Source organism: Anser cygnoides, chromosome 19, assembly GCF_040182565.1.
Source record: "Anser cygnoides isolate HZ-2024a breed goose chromosome 19, Taihu_goose_T2T_genome, whole genome shotgun sequence".
NCBI lineage: Eukaryota > Metazoa > Chordata > Aves > Anseriformes > Anatidae > Anser > Anser cygnoides.
Genome location: NC_089891.1, coordinates 12,556,702 through 12,579,663, shown reverse-complemented (window position 1 = coordinate 12,579,663; position 22,962 = coordinate 12,556,702). Strand labels below are relative to the sequence as shown.

Here is a 22,962-nt window from a genome sequence, read left to right as displayed (position 1 = left end):
GGAGAACGCGCTGCCAAGGGGACGCAAGCCGAGAAATTGGGGAGCAGACCCCAGGCTGGGGACGGTTCTCACCACCATCACCCCTCGCTGTCAAGGACCGAAAGAAGCCCGGCGGCAACACCCACGGCCAACAGCAGCCTCGGGCCGCTGCTAGCCCCCTCCTCTGTCCCACCACGGCCGCTCGCCCTCCAGCTCCCAAGGGACCACGAAGGAGCCCAGTGCAGTGCTCAGCCCCCAGCTCCCTGCTCGCCTCTAGCTCCCCTTCTCCGGAGCCCTGCAGCCACGGGGCCACGTTCTCCCACGCATCCCAGTGACCAGGGCAGCTTTGCAAGGGGTAGGAGGAACTCGCCCCCCACAGCCCCCCAAGCAGCAGTGGGGAGCGGTCCCACCAGGCACCCCTGTGCACCCGAGCCCCACGCACCACCCCGGCACGTGGCGAGGGACGCCCTGCACAAGCGGACGGGTGCCTCCAAAGGCCCAGGACCGGGTTCTGGTGTGGCTCCTGCACTGCTCTTATGCAGAGGTGCAAAGGGAAGGGCATGGCCTGACACTCTCTGGTTGCAGCGTCCAACCAAGCAAACCACGTGAGGTGCGCGCTGGGGAGAGCCGGCTCCAGGATGAGGTAATCTGCCCTTCCTCCCCTCGCCGGATCCTGGCTCCGGGCAGGGTGACTCAAACGCGCTCCTGGCCGGTGGCAGCGCAGTGAAGTGAGCCTGGCACTGCCCCGAGCCAGCAGGAACAGCACGGGCTGGCTGCAGCCGAGGGGGCGAGGAGAGGTGGCGCTCCCCTGCCGCGAGGCAGCACAGAGCCATGCTGGGCAGCTGTGCCCGTCCCCATCCCCATCCCTGTCCCCATCCCCGTCCCCATCCCCGTCCCTGTCCCCATCAGGCCGCACACCGCAGCACCTGCTGCCAGGACCCCTCTGCACCACTGTCACAGCAGGAATTCGCCACAATTTCCCATCTCAGCACTCCTCTTTCCCCCCAGCAATGACTACCTCCGTGCTCCTGCGCATGAGGCAAAATCCCACAGAAGTGGTGGAACCAGGCACGGCTCCAGGAGCTGAGGAGAGTTCGAGTCACCTCTCTCGCTCCTCTGGCCATCCCCAGTGCCTGGCTGCAGAGACCCCCCCCCAGCAGCAGGTAGCCCCCATGGGATGTGAGCGTAGCAGGGCTGTGCCAACCCACTGCCAGCTCCGCGGTGGGGACACGTCCCCTGCCACCAACGGCCACTTTCCCTCACCCTGCTGCCTCCAGTCGCCCCGGCGCTGACGCCGTGCTGCAGCCCCGGCTGATGGCACGGCCACGCTCAGATCCCGCTCAGCACCAGCGCTGTGCCCACACCTGAGGCCAGGTGCCCACCAACAGGGGAGCCCCGGCCAGAGCTGCCCAGCCCCGCAGAGCTGCAGCCCCAGAGGAACCCCTCCGAAACTCAAGTCTCCTGGAAGGAAAGTTTATTTATCTGTTTAATTAAGATGTGTTCACCAGGCACACAGACCCCGTTCCATCTGTCTCACTTAGAGCCGCGTCCCAGTAAAATTAAACCTAATAAATATCAGACGAGGGAAAGCAAAGGGCACATGTAAGATATATGATCAAAGGCAGAAGTTGCACAGGGCTGCAGTTCTAAGCACATCTTTCTCTCTGCCCTTCGGGGATGGGTTGGCGATGCGCTCCCATGCACAGGATGGGGCTGGCTTTCCTTCAAATCAGCACTATTTTCATTTTTTATTTATTTTAAATGAACCCTTGAGGGCTCCTTGGTTTTGTTTTCTGGAAGAGGGAGAACAACGCGGCACCAGGACAGGAGCGGCCTCGGCCACTGGTTCAGAGCCCAGCGAAGCGCCGGAGCCCAGCGACAGACCCTGTGCTGGGAGGGCCGCAAGGCCGAGCGCGCTCTGAGCCACGGCGGGTCCCTGCCCACTGGGAAAGCAAAACCCCTTGGGCTGCTCCCGGGCGGCTGGGGTTTACGGGCTGCCCACGGCCGGGAGCCGGCCGGCAGCAGAGACCGGCCGCGAGGTGCCCGAGGGGCGGTGCTGCCGCTCCTGGGAGATGCGCGGCCAGGTCTGCCGTGCCCCAGCTCCAATCCCTTCCCATGCGAAAACCTGACCCAGGCAGAAAGTGGGCTGTCACCTAGAGCAGGGCTGTCCCATCACCACGAGCCCGGCTCAGGGCTCTGCCCTGGCTGAGCGTGCAGCTGTCCCCACGCAGTGGCGCAGCGCAGCACCTCTGTCAGTCTGGTGACCTGGGTGCCCCACGCATTGCCCGGAGCACCCGGGCACCCGTCAGACCTGCTGCACGCCGAGAGCCTGCCCGGGGCCATCGGGGCTCCCCCAGATGCCAAGCCCAGACCCCAGCACACCACCCGCTCAGGGATGGAACAGGAAATCCTGGATCTAAATGCTGCAGTGCTCAGTGGGACACCATCCCACACCCCCTCCCAGCAGAGGGATGACACGGCAGCTCGCAGACCTGCTGGGGATGCAATGCACAACCACAGGTGGGCTGGATGTCCCAGGGGGCTTCAAGTGTCCGGTATTCAATGGGGCTCCCTTGCACCCTACCAGCACATTTGGGCAGTGCAAAACCAGAGCACAAGCCCGGGGCTGCTGCTCAGGAGAGCTGCCAGGAGGGGCTGCGGGCTGGCGGAGGCGCGGCTGCAGCAGTGGGGACCGGAGGGGTCCGGGTGCTCAGCCTGCAAGCAGAGCCCAGGCAGCAGCCCAGGAGCAGGGCACACGTCTGGTCCTCTCCTTCCACCCGCTCCAGAGTGCCCCCAAGCCAAGGCATTCATTAATTAAAAGCTCATTAGTAGTTAGTCATAGACATAAAGCGATTAAGATGAAGGCGCTGATGGATCTGAGCTGCTGTGAAGCAAGGGGAGCTCCAAAGCCAGTGCTGGGGCGAGGGGAAGGTCCCAGGCGCCTGCTGGCGTGGCCTCAGGGAGCAACCGATGCTGCACGCAGACCAGGACAGCGGGAAGGGACCGACAGAGGTGACAGGCAGGAGCACCACATGCCAGGGGCTCAGCACCACCGCAGGAAGGTCCCTGCCTTGCGCCCTGGCTGCCTCCACACCGTCGCTGTGCATGCACCCAGCTCCCTCTGCCCAAGCTCTCCCCAGGCTACTCCAGCCCCTCTGCTGCAGGGCAGCATCAGGGCTTACAGGGACAGGAATGCCAGCACAGAGCACCCAGGACCGACAGCAGCACACACCAAAGCACTTTCTCCTGCTTCAGCATCGCCACCTCTTGCTGTGCTGCAGCTCCCAGCCTGGCTGGCTCTGCTCGCGCTGAACCCCAAAGCCCGGCCCCTGAGCAACAGCCCAGGGGCTGCCCCAAGCCCCAGCGCACTGCCTGTCTCCTACACAGACATCTATAGATCGCTGGTTTATTGCTCTGTCTCTGAAAGACAGGTGTGGTTTAAACCAACCGCAGGCGTATCGGAATCCGATCTGGCCATCATGGACCAGCGCCGCTGGGTGGGAGCACGGGCGGGACGCTGGGGCAGATGCCCCAGCCCACGGGAGCCCAGGGAATTGGCTGTCCCGGGGGAAGCCACCAGACTCGAGGTCCTCAGTGGCCTTCCCTGTGTCAGAGGGGAACTCAGACAGCTCTGCCGCGCCCGGGAACTGGGGGGGTTGCAGGTCCTGAGCATCTCCCCAGGAGATGGGAGCCCCGGCAGCCCCGGCAGGAGGCTGCGAGCTGGGGTCTCCTTGGCAGGGAAACCCTGATGGCCATGGCCAGGGGCGCAGCAGCGAGCACGTGCGCGTCTCCCCACGGCAGCAGGGCTGGGGCAGCGAGGCTTGTGCTGGACTGTGCAGCAGCGGCTTCGCGTGGTGCTGGCAGCAGGCAAGCGCAGCGAGGACGCAGCCCTGGGAGGCTCACCCCGCACCAAGCCCCCGACGGCTTCGGAGCCAAATCACAACGACAGCAAGAGCAGATCGAGGAGGAGGAGTTTGCTCCAGCAAGCTGCCGGCGAGAGGGAATACGGTGGCACCCAAGCGCGCAGAGGCAGGGAAGGCGCGCGGCGAACGCTCTGCGGGACGTGGCGCTCGCTGCCGCGCGGGACTCCCAAGTCCAGCATTGCTCTGTGGGGACACCTGGACGAGCCTCCTCTGCAACCAATTAAACCTCCTTCCTGTCTTCCCCCCCGTCCTTCCTCCTCCTCCTCTGACGCCGGTGGCTCTCAGGGGGTTGATGAAGCCCCCGCCTGCTCTAAACTCCAAAAACAAGGCAGAATTTTTACTGAAAATCTTGGCGCCGCACCGCTCCCAGCGCACTGGCAGCCGCTGACCCAGATACCAGCCCCTGCTCCAGGCTGCCACCTCCCTCCTGCTCGTCACAGCAGCTCGGCGAGGTCACGGCCCCCAGGCAGGGGTGGCGATGTCACCAGCACCCAAATGTGACCCAAATGGCAGGTAAGGGGGGGCTGCGACCAACGGCAGCTACCGGGGACAGCAGCGGCAGCAGCTGGGAGCGCAGCAGAAATGCGGAGAAAGCACATGAAAGTTTAATGGGAACTGGGGAAAAATATCATCCTGATAAAACTTTGCTCGCCCATTGCGAAGAGGGGGGAAGGAAGGGGGGGGGCCTGGAGAAGCTTCTCCATCCGCCCCGAGCTGCCGGAGCTGGGCGGAGCAGGGGGGCTGGGTGCTGGTGGCTGGGTGCTGCCACGCAGCAGGGGTGGCATCCTGAGGTGTCCCACTGCCCCTCGTGCTGTCCCCTCCCCTGTCCTTTATCCAACATGACAAGAGAAGTCAGAGACCTGGGTGCTTTCCACAAAACGGAGCCTGGGTTTTGCAGCCACCCTGCGAGATGTGCGGCCCTGGCTCCCGGTGCAGAGCCCGCAGCCCCGCGTGGGTGTCACCGGAGGCTGGGGCAGCGTGGCCGGGGAAGCACAGCGGGAATTTGGGTTATTTACACCCCGGGCACTTCCCTCCTGGCAGGAAGGCCGGCAGCTCCCCAGGAGCCTGGGGACACCAGACACAGCCGCTGCGCTCGTGGCCGGCCGTGCGCCCAGCTCCGGGCTCACCGTGGGCGCGGGACGCGCGGCAGCTCACGCAGGGGCACAGTTCACACTTTTAATGAGGCAGGGCAGGAACAAGCTTGCCACTGTGCCCGCGAGAAAGCCTGGCTTTTCTCCTTCAATCAGCACAGCCCTTCCTAAAGCCCTTTCACTTGACAAAATATTTACATGAAAAGGCAATTAGGCTCCCTGGATTTAATGAGAATTAACGTGCAGGCGGCAGAACCGTGGCAGAACAGCTGCTGCCGAGCACCTCGAGCTCCAGGCCGGGTGGGCAGCACCAGCCGGGGCTGCGGCAGGTACAGCCTGGCGAAGCACCGTGAGGAACAAGCACCTGCAGACCCGGGGACCCCGAAACGCCGAGCTCCCAGAGTTTCCCCCTTCCCTGCCATCAGCCCTGCTGCCTCACGAGGGGTACCCAAGGACACGCACGCCTCTGACCGGGTGCAGCGCTGCACGCAGGGCCGGCACCTGGGGCTCCAGCGCAAGCACCGGGGGGGTGCTGCAGGCTGCCGGGGACCAGCACAGCCCTGGCAAAGGACAAGAGCAGGGGCACGCGTGGCACCGAGCGGTGCTGGGCACGGGGCAGCCCAGGCTGGGACACCAGCGGCAGCGGCAGCCAGGTGACGTGGGCTGCGTGGGACCGCGAGGCAGGAGGTGCTCTGGAAGCAGACACTCAATCCTCATTATAAGGCTTTTTAAATGCACAGACAGGATATTAGCGTTTAAACAGTCTCTAGGACTCCAGGGCAAACTTTAAAAATCATAATATTTATAGAACCTTCCTTCCACTCGCCCCACATGCTCTTTATTTCTCCTGCAATTACTACTAATTTGAAGACATTTTGCTTTGGCATCTCAGCCTGTTGCAGTGTCGATTACTGAGCCACCCGCTGCCGACTGCCACCGCAGAGCTCCCGCAGTGCTCCCGACAGCGGCCACGCTCCCGCCGCACAGCGGGACCAAACCCTCCGCCTCCTCCCACGCTGGCGATGGGGGGACGCCTGCGGTGCCGGGGGATGATGCTCAGGTGCTGCCCGAGGAGCAAAGCAGCCGCCTGCCCTGGCTCAGGTTGGGGATGCCCTGTGCCCTGCACGATGCTGAGGGCCCCGTCCAGGGGATCCGGCACGGCACAGGGATGAGAGCCCCGAGCACTGCTCCACATCACCAGCGTGTCCCAGGGAGCTGCGCTTTGAGCTCCCGTGGGGACAAACACCCAGGTGCTGCTCCCAGCCCTGCCCCACTGCCCTGCCCCAGCAGCAGCTCCACGAAGCCACGCAACACCCACAGAGCTGCAGGCAGAAACTCCAGAAAGCAGTTTGCTTCCAAAGCTGCTCCAGCTCGTTAAGTCCCTGGGCAGAATTAACGCTTTGGCATGAAAAGCTGTGAGCCCCCACGGGCTCCTGACCAGCGGGGAAAGGCGGCTGCACCAAGATCTCAAATGACAAAGCACCTTACGCCTGAAAGCTGCTTCCCCGAGAAACAATGAATTCGCATTATCTTCCCCTTCCCCATAAGCTCCTTTCCCCTGCGTCCTCCCTTCATCCCGCTCTATCCTCTCGGCTCCTTGCTCCGTAATCCAGAGGACTGCAGCTCCCTGGTGCCTGCAGCTCACCAGGAGCCTGTAATCCCCAAGGGGCCGGTGCTCCCCCAGCTCCCAGCAGCTCAGCCGGGTCTGGCCAGGAGCAGGGCTGCTGAGGAGCTGGGAGCAGGCATGAGGAGCTGGAAGGCGCTGGTGCTGCTGGCCAAAGTTCTGCCCCTGTGCCCAGGGCGCAGCGGGGGCTGCTCGTGGGCTGGGATGCCTCAGGGAGCCCCTCTGGGCCGGCGCAGAGCCCGGTGCTCAGCACTGTGCCTCAGGTGTCCCAGCTGCACCAGGCAAGGAGCTCGCAGCCACGTTCAGCATCCCATCGCCAGGCACGGCCGCTGCAAGGTGCCTGGACAGATCCCATCCTGCCCTCAGCCTCCCCTCCCTGCTCCCGGCTCTCAGCGTGGCCAGGGCGTCTCGGCCGGCTCCAGGGATGCTTTGCAGGGGACCCCTTCCCTTCCTCCCGGCGGGATGCTGCTCGCTGCCTGCAGCCCCGCAGCTGACCCACAGCAGGAGGCCTCTCTGCAAACTCAGCCGCACTCGCTTTCCCCTGGGGAGAGCTGCTGGAGAGGTGCACAGAGCCTGGCCCCTCAGGAGCAGGGAAGGGCTGGGGTTGTCCCCGCCAGCCCCAGCTGCACCTCCCGGCCCGCAGACACCCTGCTGCCCGCAGGAACCCCGCCGCCCCTCCTGCACAAACGTCCCTGGGGCAGGCTGCAAAGCCCGCCTTGTCTGAGCAACGGCCCCGCAGCACGAGACGCACCCGAGCGGCCGTGCACCCGGAGAGGGCACCAGGGGAGAGAAGGACGATTCTGGGCAGCCTGCAGCCACCCCAAGCTGGATGGGGACTGGGCAAGGAGGCTGCTGCCCACGGCCAGTGGCGTGGTGGGGCCAGGAGGCAGCAGCAGGACAGGGCTTTGCTCTTGAGCAGGGACGAGGCCGCAGTGCAGAGGCAGGGAGCCCTGCCCGGCCCCTCCGTGGCCCCGTCCTCTCCGGTGCTGGGCCCTGCCTCCAGCATCGCAGCCCCGCGCCCCCGCCTGCAGGGCAGCGAGCGCCTCGCCAGAGGAGAGACGATTTCCTTGGCAAGCGGCGCTGCTGGGAAGCGACAACGGCAGGGAACAACCCAAACCCCGAGCAAAACCCCAGCAAAGAGGGATGGGAAATGCCCAGCCCTGGCGGCGGTACCTACCCAAAAATACATCATCATGTTGGGGTGCTGCGGGGCTCCGCGGGATCAGCGGGAGGGCCGTGGGCTGCTCCGGGCGCCGCTCCTCGGTGGGCTCTCTCCGTCCAGCTCCAGCCTCCAGGGCCGGCACCGAGGGCCAGCACCGCCGCGTGCCCTGTGCGCTCGCCCCCTCCCCGGCACGGCGTGGTCGCTCGCCACGGGCTGCCGCGGGCTTCAGAGCCGGCCGCCGGCGTCCGACATGCCGCTGCGGGGCTGCCTCGAGCCCGGGGCCACGGGAAGGGTGCCCAGGTGGGCAGCGGCCACAGGCACCCCGGCGCGAGGAGCTCGGCGGGGACTTAGTTCATCGTCAAGAAAAAAAACGGGCGAGGGAGGAATAAAAAATAAATCCTCGCTGGCGTCTTTAAGCGCAAGGGGAAGGGTGAGCGTGCGAGGGGGAGGCTGCAGCGGGGGTCTGGGCAGGGGTCCGGGCGGCAGCGGGAGCGCGTGTGCTGGCAGGAGCGGCGTGGGCTCCCGTGCTGACACTCGGAGGAGGTATGGTCCTGCCTCAGCGGTTTTCAGGCTGCCCTGTCAATAAGGGAATCGGCCGCGCTCACAATTAACCTGCGAGGTGCCAGCCGGCTCCCGGCACCTGCCCGCGGGCAGCAGCTGCTGCACTCTGCCGGAGCACAGCACCGGGACCCCCGCGGGCACCGGGACCCTCGCCGGGGGCTGCCCGGGGGGGAGGCAGGCCTGCCCGCCACATCGCAGCCCGGGCACCCCGCGGTGCGTCCCCACAGAGCCCCAGGATGAAGCCTGCAGGGCCCCCAGTGCTGCACGGGGAAGCCGAGGGAGGGGAGCGCAGGACGGGCTGGGGTCCCCCGGGGGGGTCAGCGGGAGTGGTGGCGGGGGGGACACCCGCCCTGTCCTGCCCGCAGCCCACCGGCAGGACCCCTCGTGGCCACGCAAACCTGCCCCGTGTGGGCCAGCGCTCGCTGCGGGCACAGCGGGGCAGCGCCGCTCGTCAGCCACTAAATCTGCGTCCTCCTGGGGCACCGCCGCCGAGGAGAGCAAAGGGACCGCGTGCGCTGAACCAGGCGCAGCAGCAGGGGAATAAATAAGGGTAAGGGAAGGGAAAGGAGCAAGAGGGGCGGCAGATTGGTCTCTGGGGCCCTGCTGGCTCTGACATCTCCAGCCCCGTAATCGTATTCAAAGCAGAGCCGGGCTGAGGCATTTCTCCTCCAGCACAGCAATAAAAGAAAGCAACACTCTCAATAATTCAGAACCAGGAGAGGGTGATAAAGCAGAGGAGCCACCACTGCAGGCAGCAGGGGCGGGGGGCTTCCCGCTCCCTCTTATATTCTGGTGATCAAAACCCTCCCCTCTTCCCCTGCGCCCTACGAGCTGGCTCCCAGCCGGGGCCGGGGGCACGGCCGGACCCCGTGGGGCACGCTGCCTGCGTGGGGAGCAGGGCAGGACGCTCCCCTCCTGGGGCAGAGAGGCTCACTGCAGCATTGTGAGGCGAGCCTCCAAATAAAACCTCCCTCACCGTGCGAGCTGAGACCCAGCGAGGGGGGACGCTGGGCAGGGCCCCCCCGCCAGCAGCATCGCCCCAGCTCAGCCCTGCGGGGCCGCTCTTCTGCCCCGCGCCCAGCCACTTCTGCTCCCGGCGCCGTTTCACCTCCTCTGCCAGCTGTTCCCAGCCCCGTTTCCATCGCTCCCTTCGCCCTGCGAGCACCTTTGCAAACAGCCCACGTCACCACGCGCCCGGACAACACGCTTCCCCTTTTCCACCCAAACGGGGCTCCGGGGGCTGCTTGGCCACAGAACACCGACCCCACTGCCGCGTCCCTGCTGCTGCGGGGGACATCTCCTCCCTGAGCACCCAACCATGCGGCCCCGGCCGGCAGGCTCAGGGCGGGCCGTGCCCCCAGCCCCCAGCCGTGGGGGTGCCTCTGCGTGCATCCCAAACGGCTGCTTCCAAAAGGGCAGCGCAGGGTGGGCGGCCGCGTGCCTCTGTCCCCAGGGTGCCCAGACCTCACGCTGCATCTCCCAGACGGAGCAGGGGCCCTGGGCCATAGCAGCTCCTGGCTCGGCTGCAGCAGCACCCTGGGGCCCTGCGAGCACGCATGGCTGGGAGGCGTCCCTGCACCAGGCTGGAGGGCGCAGGGCTGGGGACGGGGGAGCAGAGAGGAGCTGGCACTTGAGGGCTCCTGCGGGACCAGCGGCCCCTGCACGCAGCTGGGCACCTGGGAGGAGTGAAGCTCTTGCTTCAGCATGGGGAATACATCGCGGAGAAATTGTCCCGGGCACAAACGGCAGAGGTGGAGGCCAAGCTCTGTCCCCTCAGGGACCTTCCTGCCCACCTGCAGCCCTGCCACTGCACGGGTGAGGTGACACGCTGGGTGCCGTGCAGGGACCCTGCCTGCTCCCCGCGATGACTGCAGCAGGGAACGCACACACCCTGCCTGGCCCGCGCGTGCTGCTGGGTTTCCGTGCGTGGCCCAGCACGGTGCCAGCCAAAGGCTCCCCGGGAGCCACGGCCACCCCTGCGCCCTGCTCCATGGCTGCTGCTCAGCCTCCTTCCTCCATCCGCCAACCTCTGCACCCCTCTTCCAAGGACAACTTTTCTACTCTCAGGGGATCTCCAGATCCTTTTGGACTACGACCCCCCCCTCCCAGCCGGCCACCGTCCTTGTCCTGCTGGTGACAAGGACTAAAGCACTCCTCCCCTCACATCTCCCCTCCACCGTCACCACCCTGGGGCTCAGCCCGGGGACGCAGCAGTGACACCCGGCAGCGGGGGCTGCAGGACGCTGCGAGCAGGGGCCACTGCCCCGGGGCTGGTGTCACCCTGGGTGAGGACGCAGCCCCTCAGCCGACGTCCCGGGAGGCGCACAGAGCACAGACAGACAGACAGCAACGTCAGCACACACGGACAGCTCACAGACACCGCAGCCCCCGGCTGTGCCCACCCTCCTCGCCCGGACTCACTCCACTCACGCCACGCTGCGCGGGGGCTCGGCTGCGGGGTCGGTGCCCGGGGGGACCCGCCGTGACTGGGGCCCCGTGCAGCGAGTGGGCAGCCGCTGTGCCGCCCCCCCCCCGGCCGTGGGGCTGTGGCTCCGTGCCCACCCGCCTGCCCCGCACAGCCCCAGACATGCAGGTTTCCGCCGCCCGACCCCTGCTTCCCTCGGGGCCGCCCTAGCATGGACCACGGGGGTTCTGGGGGGACGCTGGGCTCAGGCCCTGGGGCGGCTGCCCGAGCCCCAAAGCCCCATCTCGCCTCTCCCTGGCTCGTCAGGAGCGGACGTCTCCGTACCTTTTATTCAGCCAAGCTCCTCCTGCGGTGCTCGCGCTGGACTCTCTAAGAAAAGAGAAGAAAGAGGAGGAAGAATTAAAATCAATGATCATTATCGCTAACCTGCTTACAGTCAATGCCATTTGCTCATTGATTGGCAAAATTTTTAGAATACAAGTATGACCACGAGCGTGATCTCCCCGGGAGCCTTGGGAAACCTGCCCCGGTGAGCAGCCGGCAGCCAGGCTGCGGCGATGCCGCCCGGGCAGCGGCACCCGGCGTGGGGCTGCCCCTGCGAGGCGCCTCCAGCTCCTGCGGGCGTTTTGCCAGGCCCTGGGAACCTGCGAGCGCAGCCCCTGGCTCAGCTCTGCCGGGTGCCCGGCAGCCCCGGGTAGGGCGCAGCCATCGCGCGCACCCAAGGACAGCCCGGTTCGTGCCCCCGGCAGCGCCCGTCCTGCCCCCCGGGGACCCTGCAGGGCGCAGCTCCGGCACCGCTGTCCCAGCTCCGGGGACTTCTTGGAGAACACCACCGAATTTCAAAGAAAACTTCCTGAAAGCTGCACTTCAACTAATTGGCTTTTGCAACATTGCCAACCCAAATGTTCATAAATCATGTCAGACCCTCAAAAATAATGAGAGCAGCTTATACATCACGAGACTTTTTTTTTTTTAAGAGTAAATGAGGGTTGTTTCTGTTTGCTAACCGCTTCTTTGGGGATCTCAAGGTGCCGAGTCCTGCAGCCTCTCCCTGCAGACACTCAGACACCTCTACTCGTCTCACTGAGCTGTGGATCTCCTGCGGCCTCCCGTACACCCGCGGGGCCCCGATTCCCGGCCAGCCCAGCACATCCAGCACCGCCGGAGCCGTGCAGGAGCTGGGCCGGCCCCAGGGCACAGCCCCGGCGTGGTGGCAGCGCTGGAAGCGCGGAGCTGGTTCCCAGGCACTTGTGTTAGCAAACACCGCTCTTAGCCGCACAGCAGGATAATCAATTATGGTAATTCCTGCCTCAATGAATCAGATTCATGGAGGAACACAGCTCATTAGGCTGGTGCTGACTTCCATTAGTGCTCTTATGATAAAAACCCTCCAGAAAGCTCTAGCCCAGCTAGACGTGTTTTCCAGGCTCGGAGGGTCTTCCAGCCGCAGCGCGCGGAGGTGCGCGCCCGGGGGAAGTTCGTGGGAAGCTCCCGGTCCCCAGCAGCAGGAGGACATCCCCGCATCGCCGCGGGCACCCCGCTCCTTCCCGGCAGGGCCTCCAGCTCCTGCCTTCCCTGGCTCGCTCTCAGCTCTCCTTCCTCGGCTCCTCCAAGGAAACGCTCACGAGGATCCCTGGGAGAGGAAGGCAGGAGACGGCAAAGCGGGGAGCAGACAACCCTGGAGCGCGGTCCCCTTCCAGGAGCAGGTCTGGGTGTGCTGGGAACTCAGGCAGCCTGTTTGGCGATGAATAATTGAAGGACGCTCGCTCTCCTCAGGGAAGTACAGTGATGGGTAAAATCTCATTTCCCAAACACATTTCCCAAGGAAGGCGCCTTCTGAGAAATTCCACACAACCAGCTCGGGGCCCCCGCAGCCGGGATGCGCCGCGCTCGCCTGCTCGGGAGCTCGCTGAGCCAGGCACCAGCCCGGCACAAATCCCGGGTGGCCCCGAGCACCGCAGGGACCGGGCTGCTCGGCCAGAATCTCTCTGTCCTGCTGCATTCACCAAGGCAGGAGAGGAACGGGCACAGCAGCGTATCCAAACGAAGGGAGCCCAGCACAGGGCAGCTCATCCCCAAAACCAAACCCAGCTAAAACCTCTCGGACCTGAAGAGGGTCCCCGTTCCTGCCGCCAGGCCTCTTCAGCTTTTCTGCGAAACTTCTCAGTAGGAGTTTTCCACAGTATGTTTTGACCCCCCTTCCCTCCACCGAAAATCCTAAATTAATTTTTCTTTTAATTAAATTCATTAGCAAAGATTATTTGGCTGAGGAAAAATAATATCCTGCCCCTCCCCCAGCAGCCCTCTCTATTTATATCCCCTATATACATAAGCAGCAGCGAATATTTCTTTATGGGCCATTAAAGGTTTAATGTTTAATTTATAACCACGTTCTCTGGCGGGCGGGATGGCCAGGCACAATGTCAACACTTTTAATTAAATGAGAAGATTTTTATTTTTTTTTTAACTCAGAAAGATGAAATGCCCCGTTCCCAGCAGCGCCTGCAGGTGCTGCCCCGCGGGCCCAGGGGGCACCGCCAGCTCCCCGCAGCTTTCCTGGCTGGGTGGCCAGCCCGGGCCGTGCCCTGCTGCAAGCCAAGGGCTGCAGGGGGAGATGTGCAAGCAGCGCCTGGAAGAGCCCCGGGGCTGGGGGGGGACCTGGCAAGGAGCTCGTCCCACCACGTCCCCACAGCTCCGCCTGGCTTCGTCCCTGCATCGCGAGCCCGTCCTGAGCCCACAGGCAAGGCAAGGCTGGAAGAGCCTGAAGCCAGGCAGGCATCCACGTGGCGAGGGCTGCAGCCTGACAGCGGGCTTCAGCATTAGCAGGGGAATAAAGGATGCTGGAGAAACGCTTCGACCTTCAGAGCAGCCACGAAGGCACCCCAGCACCCTCCGGTCTCCCGCCTGCTGATGCGGTACCGGCAGCGCCGTCCTGACCACGGGCAGGTCCCTGCGGCTTTGTTGCAGGAGCCACAGCACCAGGACAGCTTTAGGGCTGAGTAACCGTTTGGGAGAGTCCCCAAACCGACGGCTCCAATCCAAAAAGTGCAGTCACTTCTTGGCGGACAGCGGCAAGACTCAGTGTTGTTCCTTCTCCTGCAGCCTCTCCCCAAATACTGTAACCAGATGCCTCTTGCCTGGACGGAGCAGACGCGTTCTGCTTTGCTGAGCCGAGCTGGCTGGCACACGAAGCTGGCATGCGCCCCGGCCGCTCGTTCCCAGGGACGGGCAGGGCCCCTGGCACGGCGCTGACCTTCAGCTCCAGCTGCAGGCTCCTCCGGAGCTCAGGCACGTGCTTTACGCTGCAGGACGTGGGCTGGCTGAGGGCAGGTGATGCTGAACAACCTGGAGAGCCCGCTCGTGGAGAACCATTCCCTTTAGCAAGGGACAAACGGAGCCCTTCAGCTGAGGGAGGGGACGGTGCGACCCGGGGCGCACGTGTGCTCAGCACAGCTCCCGCAAGCGTCCCAGTACTGACTCCAGTTACCAGAACACCTGCCTGAGAAACTGCTGTGAACCTCTGAACTGAAATTCTTCCTGCAACTTATGCTTATTCCCCTGGCACCTCCTGCCGTCTGCCTGCGTGCTCGACGCCTGCAGCTCCTGCAGGACTGCCACCGCCTCCCTCAGACGATGCTGCCCCTCAGAGGAGGAGGAAGAGCTTCCCACGCAGACAGCGCCCATGAAATCTGCCAGGAAAGCAGCACTGAGGCACCGCAAGAGGAGCCCGACATTCGTGGCTCGCCCTGCCGGCATCCTCCCACTCCTTCTTGTCCCAGACCAGACATCAGACACAGGGACACAACAGCAAGGGAAAAACACTCCCGGAGTGCCTGGCCTCACACCCAGAGCGCGTGGGGCCACTGCAGGGCTGGGCGTCATCTCAGCCCCTCGAGGGCCGGTTCTGCCCACGGCTGCGATGCTGGGTGCGCTCCCAGAAGCGACAGCCTCAGCTCTTGGCCGCCGGGGAGCACGGCCCCCTCTGCCTGGAACAGAGAGAGGGGCGGCTCTGAGTAGGCAGGTTCCCATTAATGGAGTATTTTATCTTACGGGAGAGATTAAATCTCTGTACAGAGAAGCGCAAAAGAGATGAGTCAGCAGCTGGCTGAGGGGCGGGCAAGTGCAGCCATGAGCATTTGGCTTCACCGCAGCGCTTCACCCTCCTGCGGCCACGCGCTGCTGGGGCGCATCCAGCCCGGGCGCTGAGCGCCAGGCTCACACCCTCTCCTGCTGACCAGTGGAGCCGTGTGGCACAGCCGCCGGGCGGCACCGACACCAGCCCCCTGCACCACCAGGCAGCCCCACGCGTGCCCTGCCGGGCACCAGAGCAAAGCACCTCCACCGCTGGCGGGTGGCCGGCCTTCCTCGCCATCCCAGGCGCTGCAAGGGCTGCGTGGTGAACGCATCCGGCGCTGCAGGCACGGCGGCGTGCCAGGACACCGGGCACAGCCCTGGAGCACCAGTGCAGGTCCCCAGCCTGTCCCTCCCGGTGCACGCCCCTGCCTGCCACGCCGTGCCCAGTGCCCCTCGCGCAGCCGTGCCGGGGCCGGGCTCCCAGGCTCCCGCTGCCGGCGTGGCTCCGCGGTGCCACGAGGCTGAGGAACGGGTCGGAAACGCGCCCGCTGCCACGCGCATGCAAACGCACATGCGTGCGCGTAAGGAGCAAGCGTGCGAGGGCCGGCCACCACCGTCGTGAGCCAGGGAACAGAGTGGTGATGGCACTGTGCCGCTCACTAAAAGCATGAGTGTCACTAAATCAATAATTCATTTACTTTAATGAGATAAGTACTTTGAAAACTAATTGCAAACCTGCTCCATTTACTCCAATCCGTTACAGCCTTTAATGTAAATGGCAGAAACACTGCTGGAGGAAGGGGAAAGGCTTTGGTAGAAGATAGTGTGTCATCTTTTCCCCTTCTTCTAAGAAAGAGAAATATCAGTCATAAACAGGAACAGCGGAAACCTAAGTAACCGCCTGGATCAATGCGTGGAACGGCAGAGCGAGCGGAGCGCCCAGGGCCACCACAGCCCCTGCGCTTGCTGCCACCACGCTGCGAAGGGCTGTGCCACCAGCACCTGGGTGACAACCGACGGGTCACGCTGCTCGGAGCACGGCGGGCCACGGGAGGAGCACAGGGCGATGCTCGGGCAGGATCGCCCCGTACCAGAGGGCTCCACAGTCAGAGGGGACGGATGACGGAGGGCCGGGAGAGAAACCGAGCACAAGGGAGGTGACAAGAGCTCCAGCGAGCTGCCAAGGAAGCACACTGTTGCTGGAAGCTGCTCAGCCCAGGGCTATGATTAGCCTGTGTATAATTAGCAGAGCTGACGGCCATCAGGCAAAGACAGAAACCAAGCCCGGAGCCGTGACTGCGGTGCCGCAGGGAGCTGTCCCCCAGCCCGCCACTGCTGCCCTGGCAGTGTGAGGTCTGGGGAGACCCGCGGGTGCTCTCCGTGTGCCACCAGCCCTGTCACCCCATGCCATGGCAAGGCACCGCCTGCACCTCTGAGCAGCACCGAGGGCACACCAGCCACTGCCCACTGGGTGAGCCCACAGCATCCAGAGCTGTCCCAGCTGTGGGGAGCGAGCTGCCTGCCCGCGAGGGATGCACCAGCCCCGGGGCCTTGCACTGCTCGGGTGTGGGATGGGGTGGGGAACCTGGGGCTTCCCAGCACAGCAGCCCCCTAACCGGGCTGCAGGAAGCACCACGGAGCCGTGCACACTCCGGGTGGTCACTATAATGGTTCAGGGCTCACCATAAAAATCGCTGTGGCATCACTGGCACAGCGTCCTCCCCCACCAGCCGGCAGCTGCCCGCCCCCTCCCACCCCGCCAGCCCCGGCCGTGCGAGGCAGGGGAGGGGGCAGCCAGGGGTCTCCTGCCAGGCCCCGGCCACGTTCCTGAAAAGGAGCTCACGGCTCCCGGCAGCGATGCCGACGCGTTCCCGAACGGCAGTTGGAGCAGGAGCTCGACGCCAAGAGCTCTCTCTTCTTGCTTGCTGGAGCAAATGGCAGGTCATAAAAAGGAACCGTGACAGAAGAGAAAATGTTCCAGAGTCCACAAGGACCAGTCCAGGGTAAATCCATCTGCTCAGCAATTTAGCCAGAAAATCCTTTCCAATCATCCGTGCTGGAGGTCCTTCACCTCACGCACGCAGCTCTGGGCAGAGCCTTTCCACCCTGGCAGGCGCAGGCAGCTCCTGTGCTGGGGGGGGCCCTGGCGCTGGTCACCCCCGGCCCCGTGAGGATGCTTGGGGCAGGAGGCTCCCACACCCCTTGCAGCGCTCCGGGGCAGAGCCCAGCTCCCTCTGGAGCCGCTGTGCCGGGACCCTCCTTGCTCCGTGTGGGGAGCGCATCGCTCCTTCCTTCCACCGCACCACCCTGCCTTCAGTCTGCCAAGGAAAAATGGCACCAGTGAGCTGCTTTACCGCCTGCAATAATTGACCAGAGCACCGAATCCCCCAGCACATAACTTATCCTGCATAACTATCAGCGGGGAAGGAGGGTTAACAGCAAACACAAGCCAGCAGCTCTGCGGGGCTCCACAGGACTGCGGCAGGGCACCCCCGGCACCAGCCCCAGCGGGACTGCACGGCGCCAGCCTGCGCAGTCTCCACGGGCTCGCCCTGACAGACGCATGAGCCACGCATGGGTGCCACCTGCCTGCCTCCCAGGGGGGCTGACCAGGGACGTGCCCCATCCTTCAGCCTCCTCCAACCCTCCCCAGGCCCCTGCGCTGCCTGCGGGATGCAGGCAGGGTCCGGCACTGAGAAGCCCAAGTCCCACCTGGACCCCTACGAGCAACCACGCAGCGCTCAACCCTTGCAACCCTTCTGCAGGCAGAGGAAGGAAGGAAGGAAGGAGGAGGCTCTCAGCAAAGCCGTGCTGGCAACCTCAACACCAGGACTCAGAAGCCACGGCTGAGGAGCGACAGGATAATCCCGGCTTGGCAGAGGACTCAGCACGGCTCAGCCTCGCGCTGCCGCGGCTTCGCCAACAGCCCCGAGATCTCCCTGCAGGCATCCTTGTGAATCCCACCTTAGCCGCTCCTGTCTCACAGAAAATCAATGGCAAGCATCTCAATTAATCACACCGGGGGGCAAATTGATTAGGAGCCTAAATAAGGTCAACATGGTTGTCTGCTTATAGGGTAGGACCCCTTAATCATCATTTTATCTGCAATAGGCTGCGGAACCTGCAATCACACTGTCTTCGGGAGCACGGAGGGATTTTTCACTTATCTCCTGCAATTGCTAGGGCAAGCAGAATAGGAGCCATGTCTATGCGATAAAGGAACTGGATTGGAGCGAGCAGCAAACACCCAGCCGCACACAGCTGCGAGGCCTGAGCATTAGACCCCATGGCCCACCAAGCCCAGCTGTCTCCTTTGATTCAGGGGAAGACAAAAGCAATTAAGCACTGCTGCTCTAGGTGCAGTACATTCCCTCCTGACCCCAAAAGCAACAGCTTATGCTTGAGATTTGATTAGCCCTGTCATTATCTTAGATTGCATACCTGAAAATATTGTTAGTGGTCACCACGGCATTGAACCTTTGCAGAAATCCAGCCACAGGTCTCCTCTCAGTTGCCCTCAGCAGCTGGAAATCCCACAGGCTGCTTCTCTGCTCCTTAAAGTGCCGAGCGCTCGCCTCTGCAAAACCTGCTGCTCTCATCTCACGAGCAGGGTTTTACAGCCTGATTCTGTCCCCCAGCCTCTGCACAGGGCAGGAGGCTTCCGATGGCCCCGTATCCCCGAGGCGCTCTGCGTGTGTGCTGGCCTCTGAAGGCGAGCAGCGCAGCAGGACGGGGCCGGGACCCCGAGCTACCCTGGGGAGAGCTGCCCCAGTTCACCCCAGTTCACCCAGGCAGGCGTCCCCGAGGCCCCGCTGCCCTCCCATCGCCTGCTGCATCCGTGCCCTGCCCAGAGCCCTGGGGGGAGCAGCTGAGCCCAGGCTCAGCATCGTACCCTCCGCGTGGTGCTCAGTCCCCAAGGGCTGGGGGTGCCGACCTGGTTTCATGGAGAGCAAGCACCTGGCAGAGCCTGCTCTCCCTAAAGACCACCCGGTGCCTGGATGCTGCACCCTCAGCCACAGCCGACTACTTTCATTTTCCACACTCATTTCGGGGACAAAAAAAAACCCCATGGGGTGGGAGGAGCCGGCGGATCAGCGGGGCCCCTCAGTGCCGCGGGAGCGCAGCCCCCCGGCGCGCTCTTCAGACGAGCGCGGCGTTCAGCTCACTCCGGGTTGATAACACAGTTTGCCTCGCCAATAGACTTTCCAATTGCAAGTGAAATCAATTCAATTGGGTATTTTACTCAGCTGGGACTCTGCTAACAGCAGCCGATTTCCCTGCTCGTCTCCCTCGGTGGCTGCGGAGGGCTGGCACGTCGATTGCATCCCGTCGGCCCTGCCAGGGCAAACGGGGCTCTCCTCATCCTCACCAAGGTGCTCACGGGGCTCTTCTCCCACCCTCACTGGGGTGCCCGCAGGGCTCTCCTCATCCTCGCCAGGATGCCCATGGGGCAGGCAGGGCCAGCAGAACCCAGTGGTGCACCATCGCAGCATCGCTGCAGCACCGGGGGGGCTGCGCCTCCTGGCAGGGGCTGCAGGCAGCTGGGGCAAGGTCCCAGCCGGCCCCAGGAGCCCCCCTCCCGGCACCCAGGAGGGCCAGCAGGGCCACCACCCTGTGCAGACGCCGTTGTCCCCAGCAGCGTTCCCCCGCCCCGGCTCAGCCCCTGACCCCAGCATCACTCCGCACCCTCCTGGCAGGACTTGGCTCTGGACTAAAGCACTCGCAAGCTGGGTGGGCTCAGGAGACGGAGCTGCGACTGCTCCTCTGCTCCCTGCAACCTGGCTGCACTCCCCGGGGGGGCTGGCGGCTCCTCCCGGCCCCCCCGGTGCAGGCACAGCCCTCACCTGTGCCGGGGCTGGGCTGGCACCCACAGCCCACACACCACAACCCTGCCCCGGCAGGGCACCGCTCCCCTCCGTTGTAAATACAGTTATAAATATTATAATTTGGTTTAATATTTAATACAGGCAGGTTAAATAAGCATTCCCAGCCCCATAAATAATCATTAACGGAGGGTTCTAATTGTGCTGTTGGGATCCTGCTTCATGACTTATTTAGAGGGCAGACGCTATTCCCATCCTCGGCTCCCTCGTACACCATAAATTAACCTGCAGCCCTACCTCCTCGGCAAGAAGCTGGGGGGACACGGCAGAGGGAGGCAGCTCCGCTCTGAGGGGTGGCCACGGCCGATCCCCGGCCCCGCAGCTCGGCACGGAGCAGGGCAGGGACGCAGCGGCCGGGACGGAGGCACCGGAGGAGCTGCCGGAGGCACAGCCCGGGCTGCAGCAGCTCCCGGCAGGGTCTGGCAGCGGGGGCAGAGCCCAGCACCGCGGGTGCCCGGTGCGGGCTCTGGGTGCGCAGGTAGGTGAGCGTGAGCGCGAGCGCGGGCGGCCTCCGAGCAGGGGGCCGCCACCAGGTCCCCAGGCTGTGTCAGCGGGGCACTGCCGGAGTCACGGTGGCACAAAACGTGGCAGGGTGAGCAGGGGAAGGCTTTTATCGTAATACAGATCTACTGTAAAATTGGCTGGAAACAATAGTCACCAAAAAAATAGAAAACAACCAAAAAAAAAACAGAGCACAGAGGGAATTGGCCAGGGGCAAGCATTTTGAAAGTGCAGGAGAACTGAGACACCAAGGACAGCTAAAGTGCAGGAAAACCTCCATGTAAGAGTGTTTTTCCCTGAAGGGATGCGTTGATGCATTGCTTTAAAAAAAAGGTTGTGGGTTTGTTTTTTTGTCCGTGTGTTTTTTTTCCCCCCTCCTCTCTGTAGCTTAATTTCATCTTGAAATGAAAAACTACAAAAGTAAATTGAAACAGCCCTCTCCGCCGAGCCCGGGCTGCTGCCTTGCAACCCCTGGGTTGATGTAACTGGAAACGCGGGGGCTCTCTCCTTTGTGCCCGTGAAGAAACGTCCCCGATGCGCTGGGGAGGAGAGGTGCCAGGCTGCCTGGGGCTCAGCTGTGCGTGCCGGACTCCGGACGGACACACGGACGTGCTGCTGCCACCCCGAGGAGTGGGGACGCCAGCCTTGGGGGGCACGAAAGCTGTTCTGCTGCCCCAGGCCCCTCGGGCCACCGCCTGTCCGGGTGCCCCCTGCCCGACGTGACCAGCGTGCCGCCCCAGGACTCTGCCCCCAGGGGCATCCCGTGCCCTCGCCCCGTGTGCGTGGGGGCCCAGAGCCCCTCGGGGGCAGGCTGGCAGCGCCCTCCCGGCCCCCCGACTGCCTCCAGCAGGCCCCGTGCCCGGCGCAGCGCGGGCGGTAAGCGGGTTAGCATCGATCCCCCCCGCCCGGGATCGAGTTTCTATCGAGTGAGCGGGACCGAGCTGGAAGGGAGCACGGGGTTTACATTTCATCTCAGCACCGGTTCCTCCTGCTCAAGTCAGCGCATTAATCAAAGAGCTTGGCCAAGTATTAATGCTAATGAAGCAGCAGCAGCGCCGTGCGCGCGGGGTGCGGGAGCCGTCCTGCAGCACCGGGTGCTGAGGGCAGGGGGTGGCAGGGGGAGCCCCGAGCCCCCTCCAGGAGCTGTGGCCAGAGACTGGGGTGGGCACGGAGCCGGGGACAGCCTGAAGCCGTGTCCCTGGGGCAGCCTCGTGGCGCGGCCTCGCTTCTCGCCGTGCACCTCACGCGGCCAGCAGAGCGCAAGGCCAGGTCCAGCCCCCGGGGGGCTGCCACCCGCCGGACCCACGGGCACCTGAAGGCTCCCAGGGCCCCCTGCCGTGCTGGCCGAGCCCTGGTGGGTTAGGACGGAGCTCCTTCCCCCAGCACCAGGCATCAGGGCACGAGTCTGGCCACGGGGCACCGGGCTGACCTGTTCTCCCAGCCCTCGCTGGGGTCCTCTCTCGTTCCCTCAGCACAAGGAGCCTTTGGCTGCCCGTAGGGCCGCAAGGTGGCACAGCGTCGGCGAGAGCAGCACTTGCAGCACCCACGGACTGCTTAGCTCCAGCGTGGCACAGACTGTGCGCCCTACAACAACGCAGACGTCAGATGTGACAGACGGGATGCTTGCAGATGTCAGCTTGACATATGGGGCAATTTTTCCAAGCCTGATGCCCGCTCCTTGTCGTTCACGGCTCAGACCGCTGCATCAACCCTCCCCAGCTGTCTGGGAGGAGAGGAGAGTCCTGTGCTGTGGAGCACGGCCAAGTCGGCAGGAGCCGCCCCAACCTGGTGAGGGGCTGGACCCAGGGGTGGCCCCCCTGGAGCCGTGCTCGGCGCCTCTGGCACTTCTGCTCCGGGCCCTCGCAGCCACAGCGCGCTCGTCCTGGCAAGACCTCGGGACCCCTCCCCGAGCCAGCACCAGCCCATCTCCAAGTCTGGGCTGCAGCTCAGTGGAAAACTGTGTATTTTATCTTTATGTGTCAGGATTTATATAAAAGGGGGATAGTTCAGCTCTAAATGTAATGAGTTGGAAGAACAGCCCTCCAGTGGCTTCCTCCGGCTAGCACGGCATCAATAACATCGATTGCTAAAAATAACTAATAACCCCGGCCCGCGTGGCTGGGAGCGCTCCGCATGGGGGCTGAAACCTCCCCACGCCCCCACCGGCAGCGAGGCCCCCAGAGCCCGGGCCAGCAGGGGGGGTCCTGGCACCAAAGGTGGCACACGTGGAGGGACATGAGAAGCCGGTAGGGGCGGCGGTGCGAGAGCCTCACGCTGGCAGGAGGGGCAGAGCCAGGAGATGATGCCGGGAGAGGACTGAGGCGGACGGACGGGAGGGAAGAAACTTCCCTTTCGGATTCAGAAACCATCCTACGCTCACCAGCCGGAGCAGCTGCGAGCTGCCCCGGTGCCACCACCGCGTTGCCCTGCACGCTGCCTGGGCCACCCGGCACGAGCACAGAGAGGCTCCTGCTCCGGAGGTGACCGATGCGAGTGGCAGCCCAGCACGAGCTCGTCCATCCGCACGGCACAGCCGTGGGGGCCGGGCTCCCCTCCTGGTGCAGCCAGCCGTCACGCGGGGCTCTTAAATCCAGGGGAAGCCACTGCAAGGTGCGGTCCCTGCAGGCGCAGGGGATGGGTGAGAAGGGACTGCTGAAGTTCCCATTTCTAATTTCTCTGATCCCTACCTCCTCTAACGTAGCAGCTTTCCACAAAAGCACAAGGATGCTCCTCCGCTTC

General features: G+C 64.1%; 1 protein-coding gene across 16 annotated transcripts in view; it reads right to left on the bottom strand.

The window, feature by feature from the left end:
* Positions 1-22,962, bottom strand: part of RBFOX3 (RNA binding fox-1 homolog 3) — a 175,332-nt gene that overhangs the window by 25,877 nt on the left and 126,493 nt on the right. For 15 of the 16 annotated variants that reach the window (XM_066980216.1, XM_066980219.1, XM_066980222.1 and 12 more), the window contains one exon: positions 11,090-11,134. Coding sequence is in view for 1 of the 16 variants with exons in the window: in XM_048050299.2 (XP_047906256.2) it covers positions 7,795-7,809 (15 nt within the window). In the remaining 15 variants the exon portion in view is untranslated. Of the gene's footprint in view, positions 1-7,794; positions 7,812-11,089; positions 11,135-22,962 lie in introns of those variants that run through there. The other variant, XM_048050299.2, reaches the window with a different exon arrangement.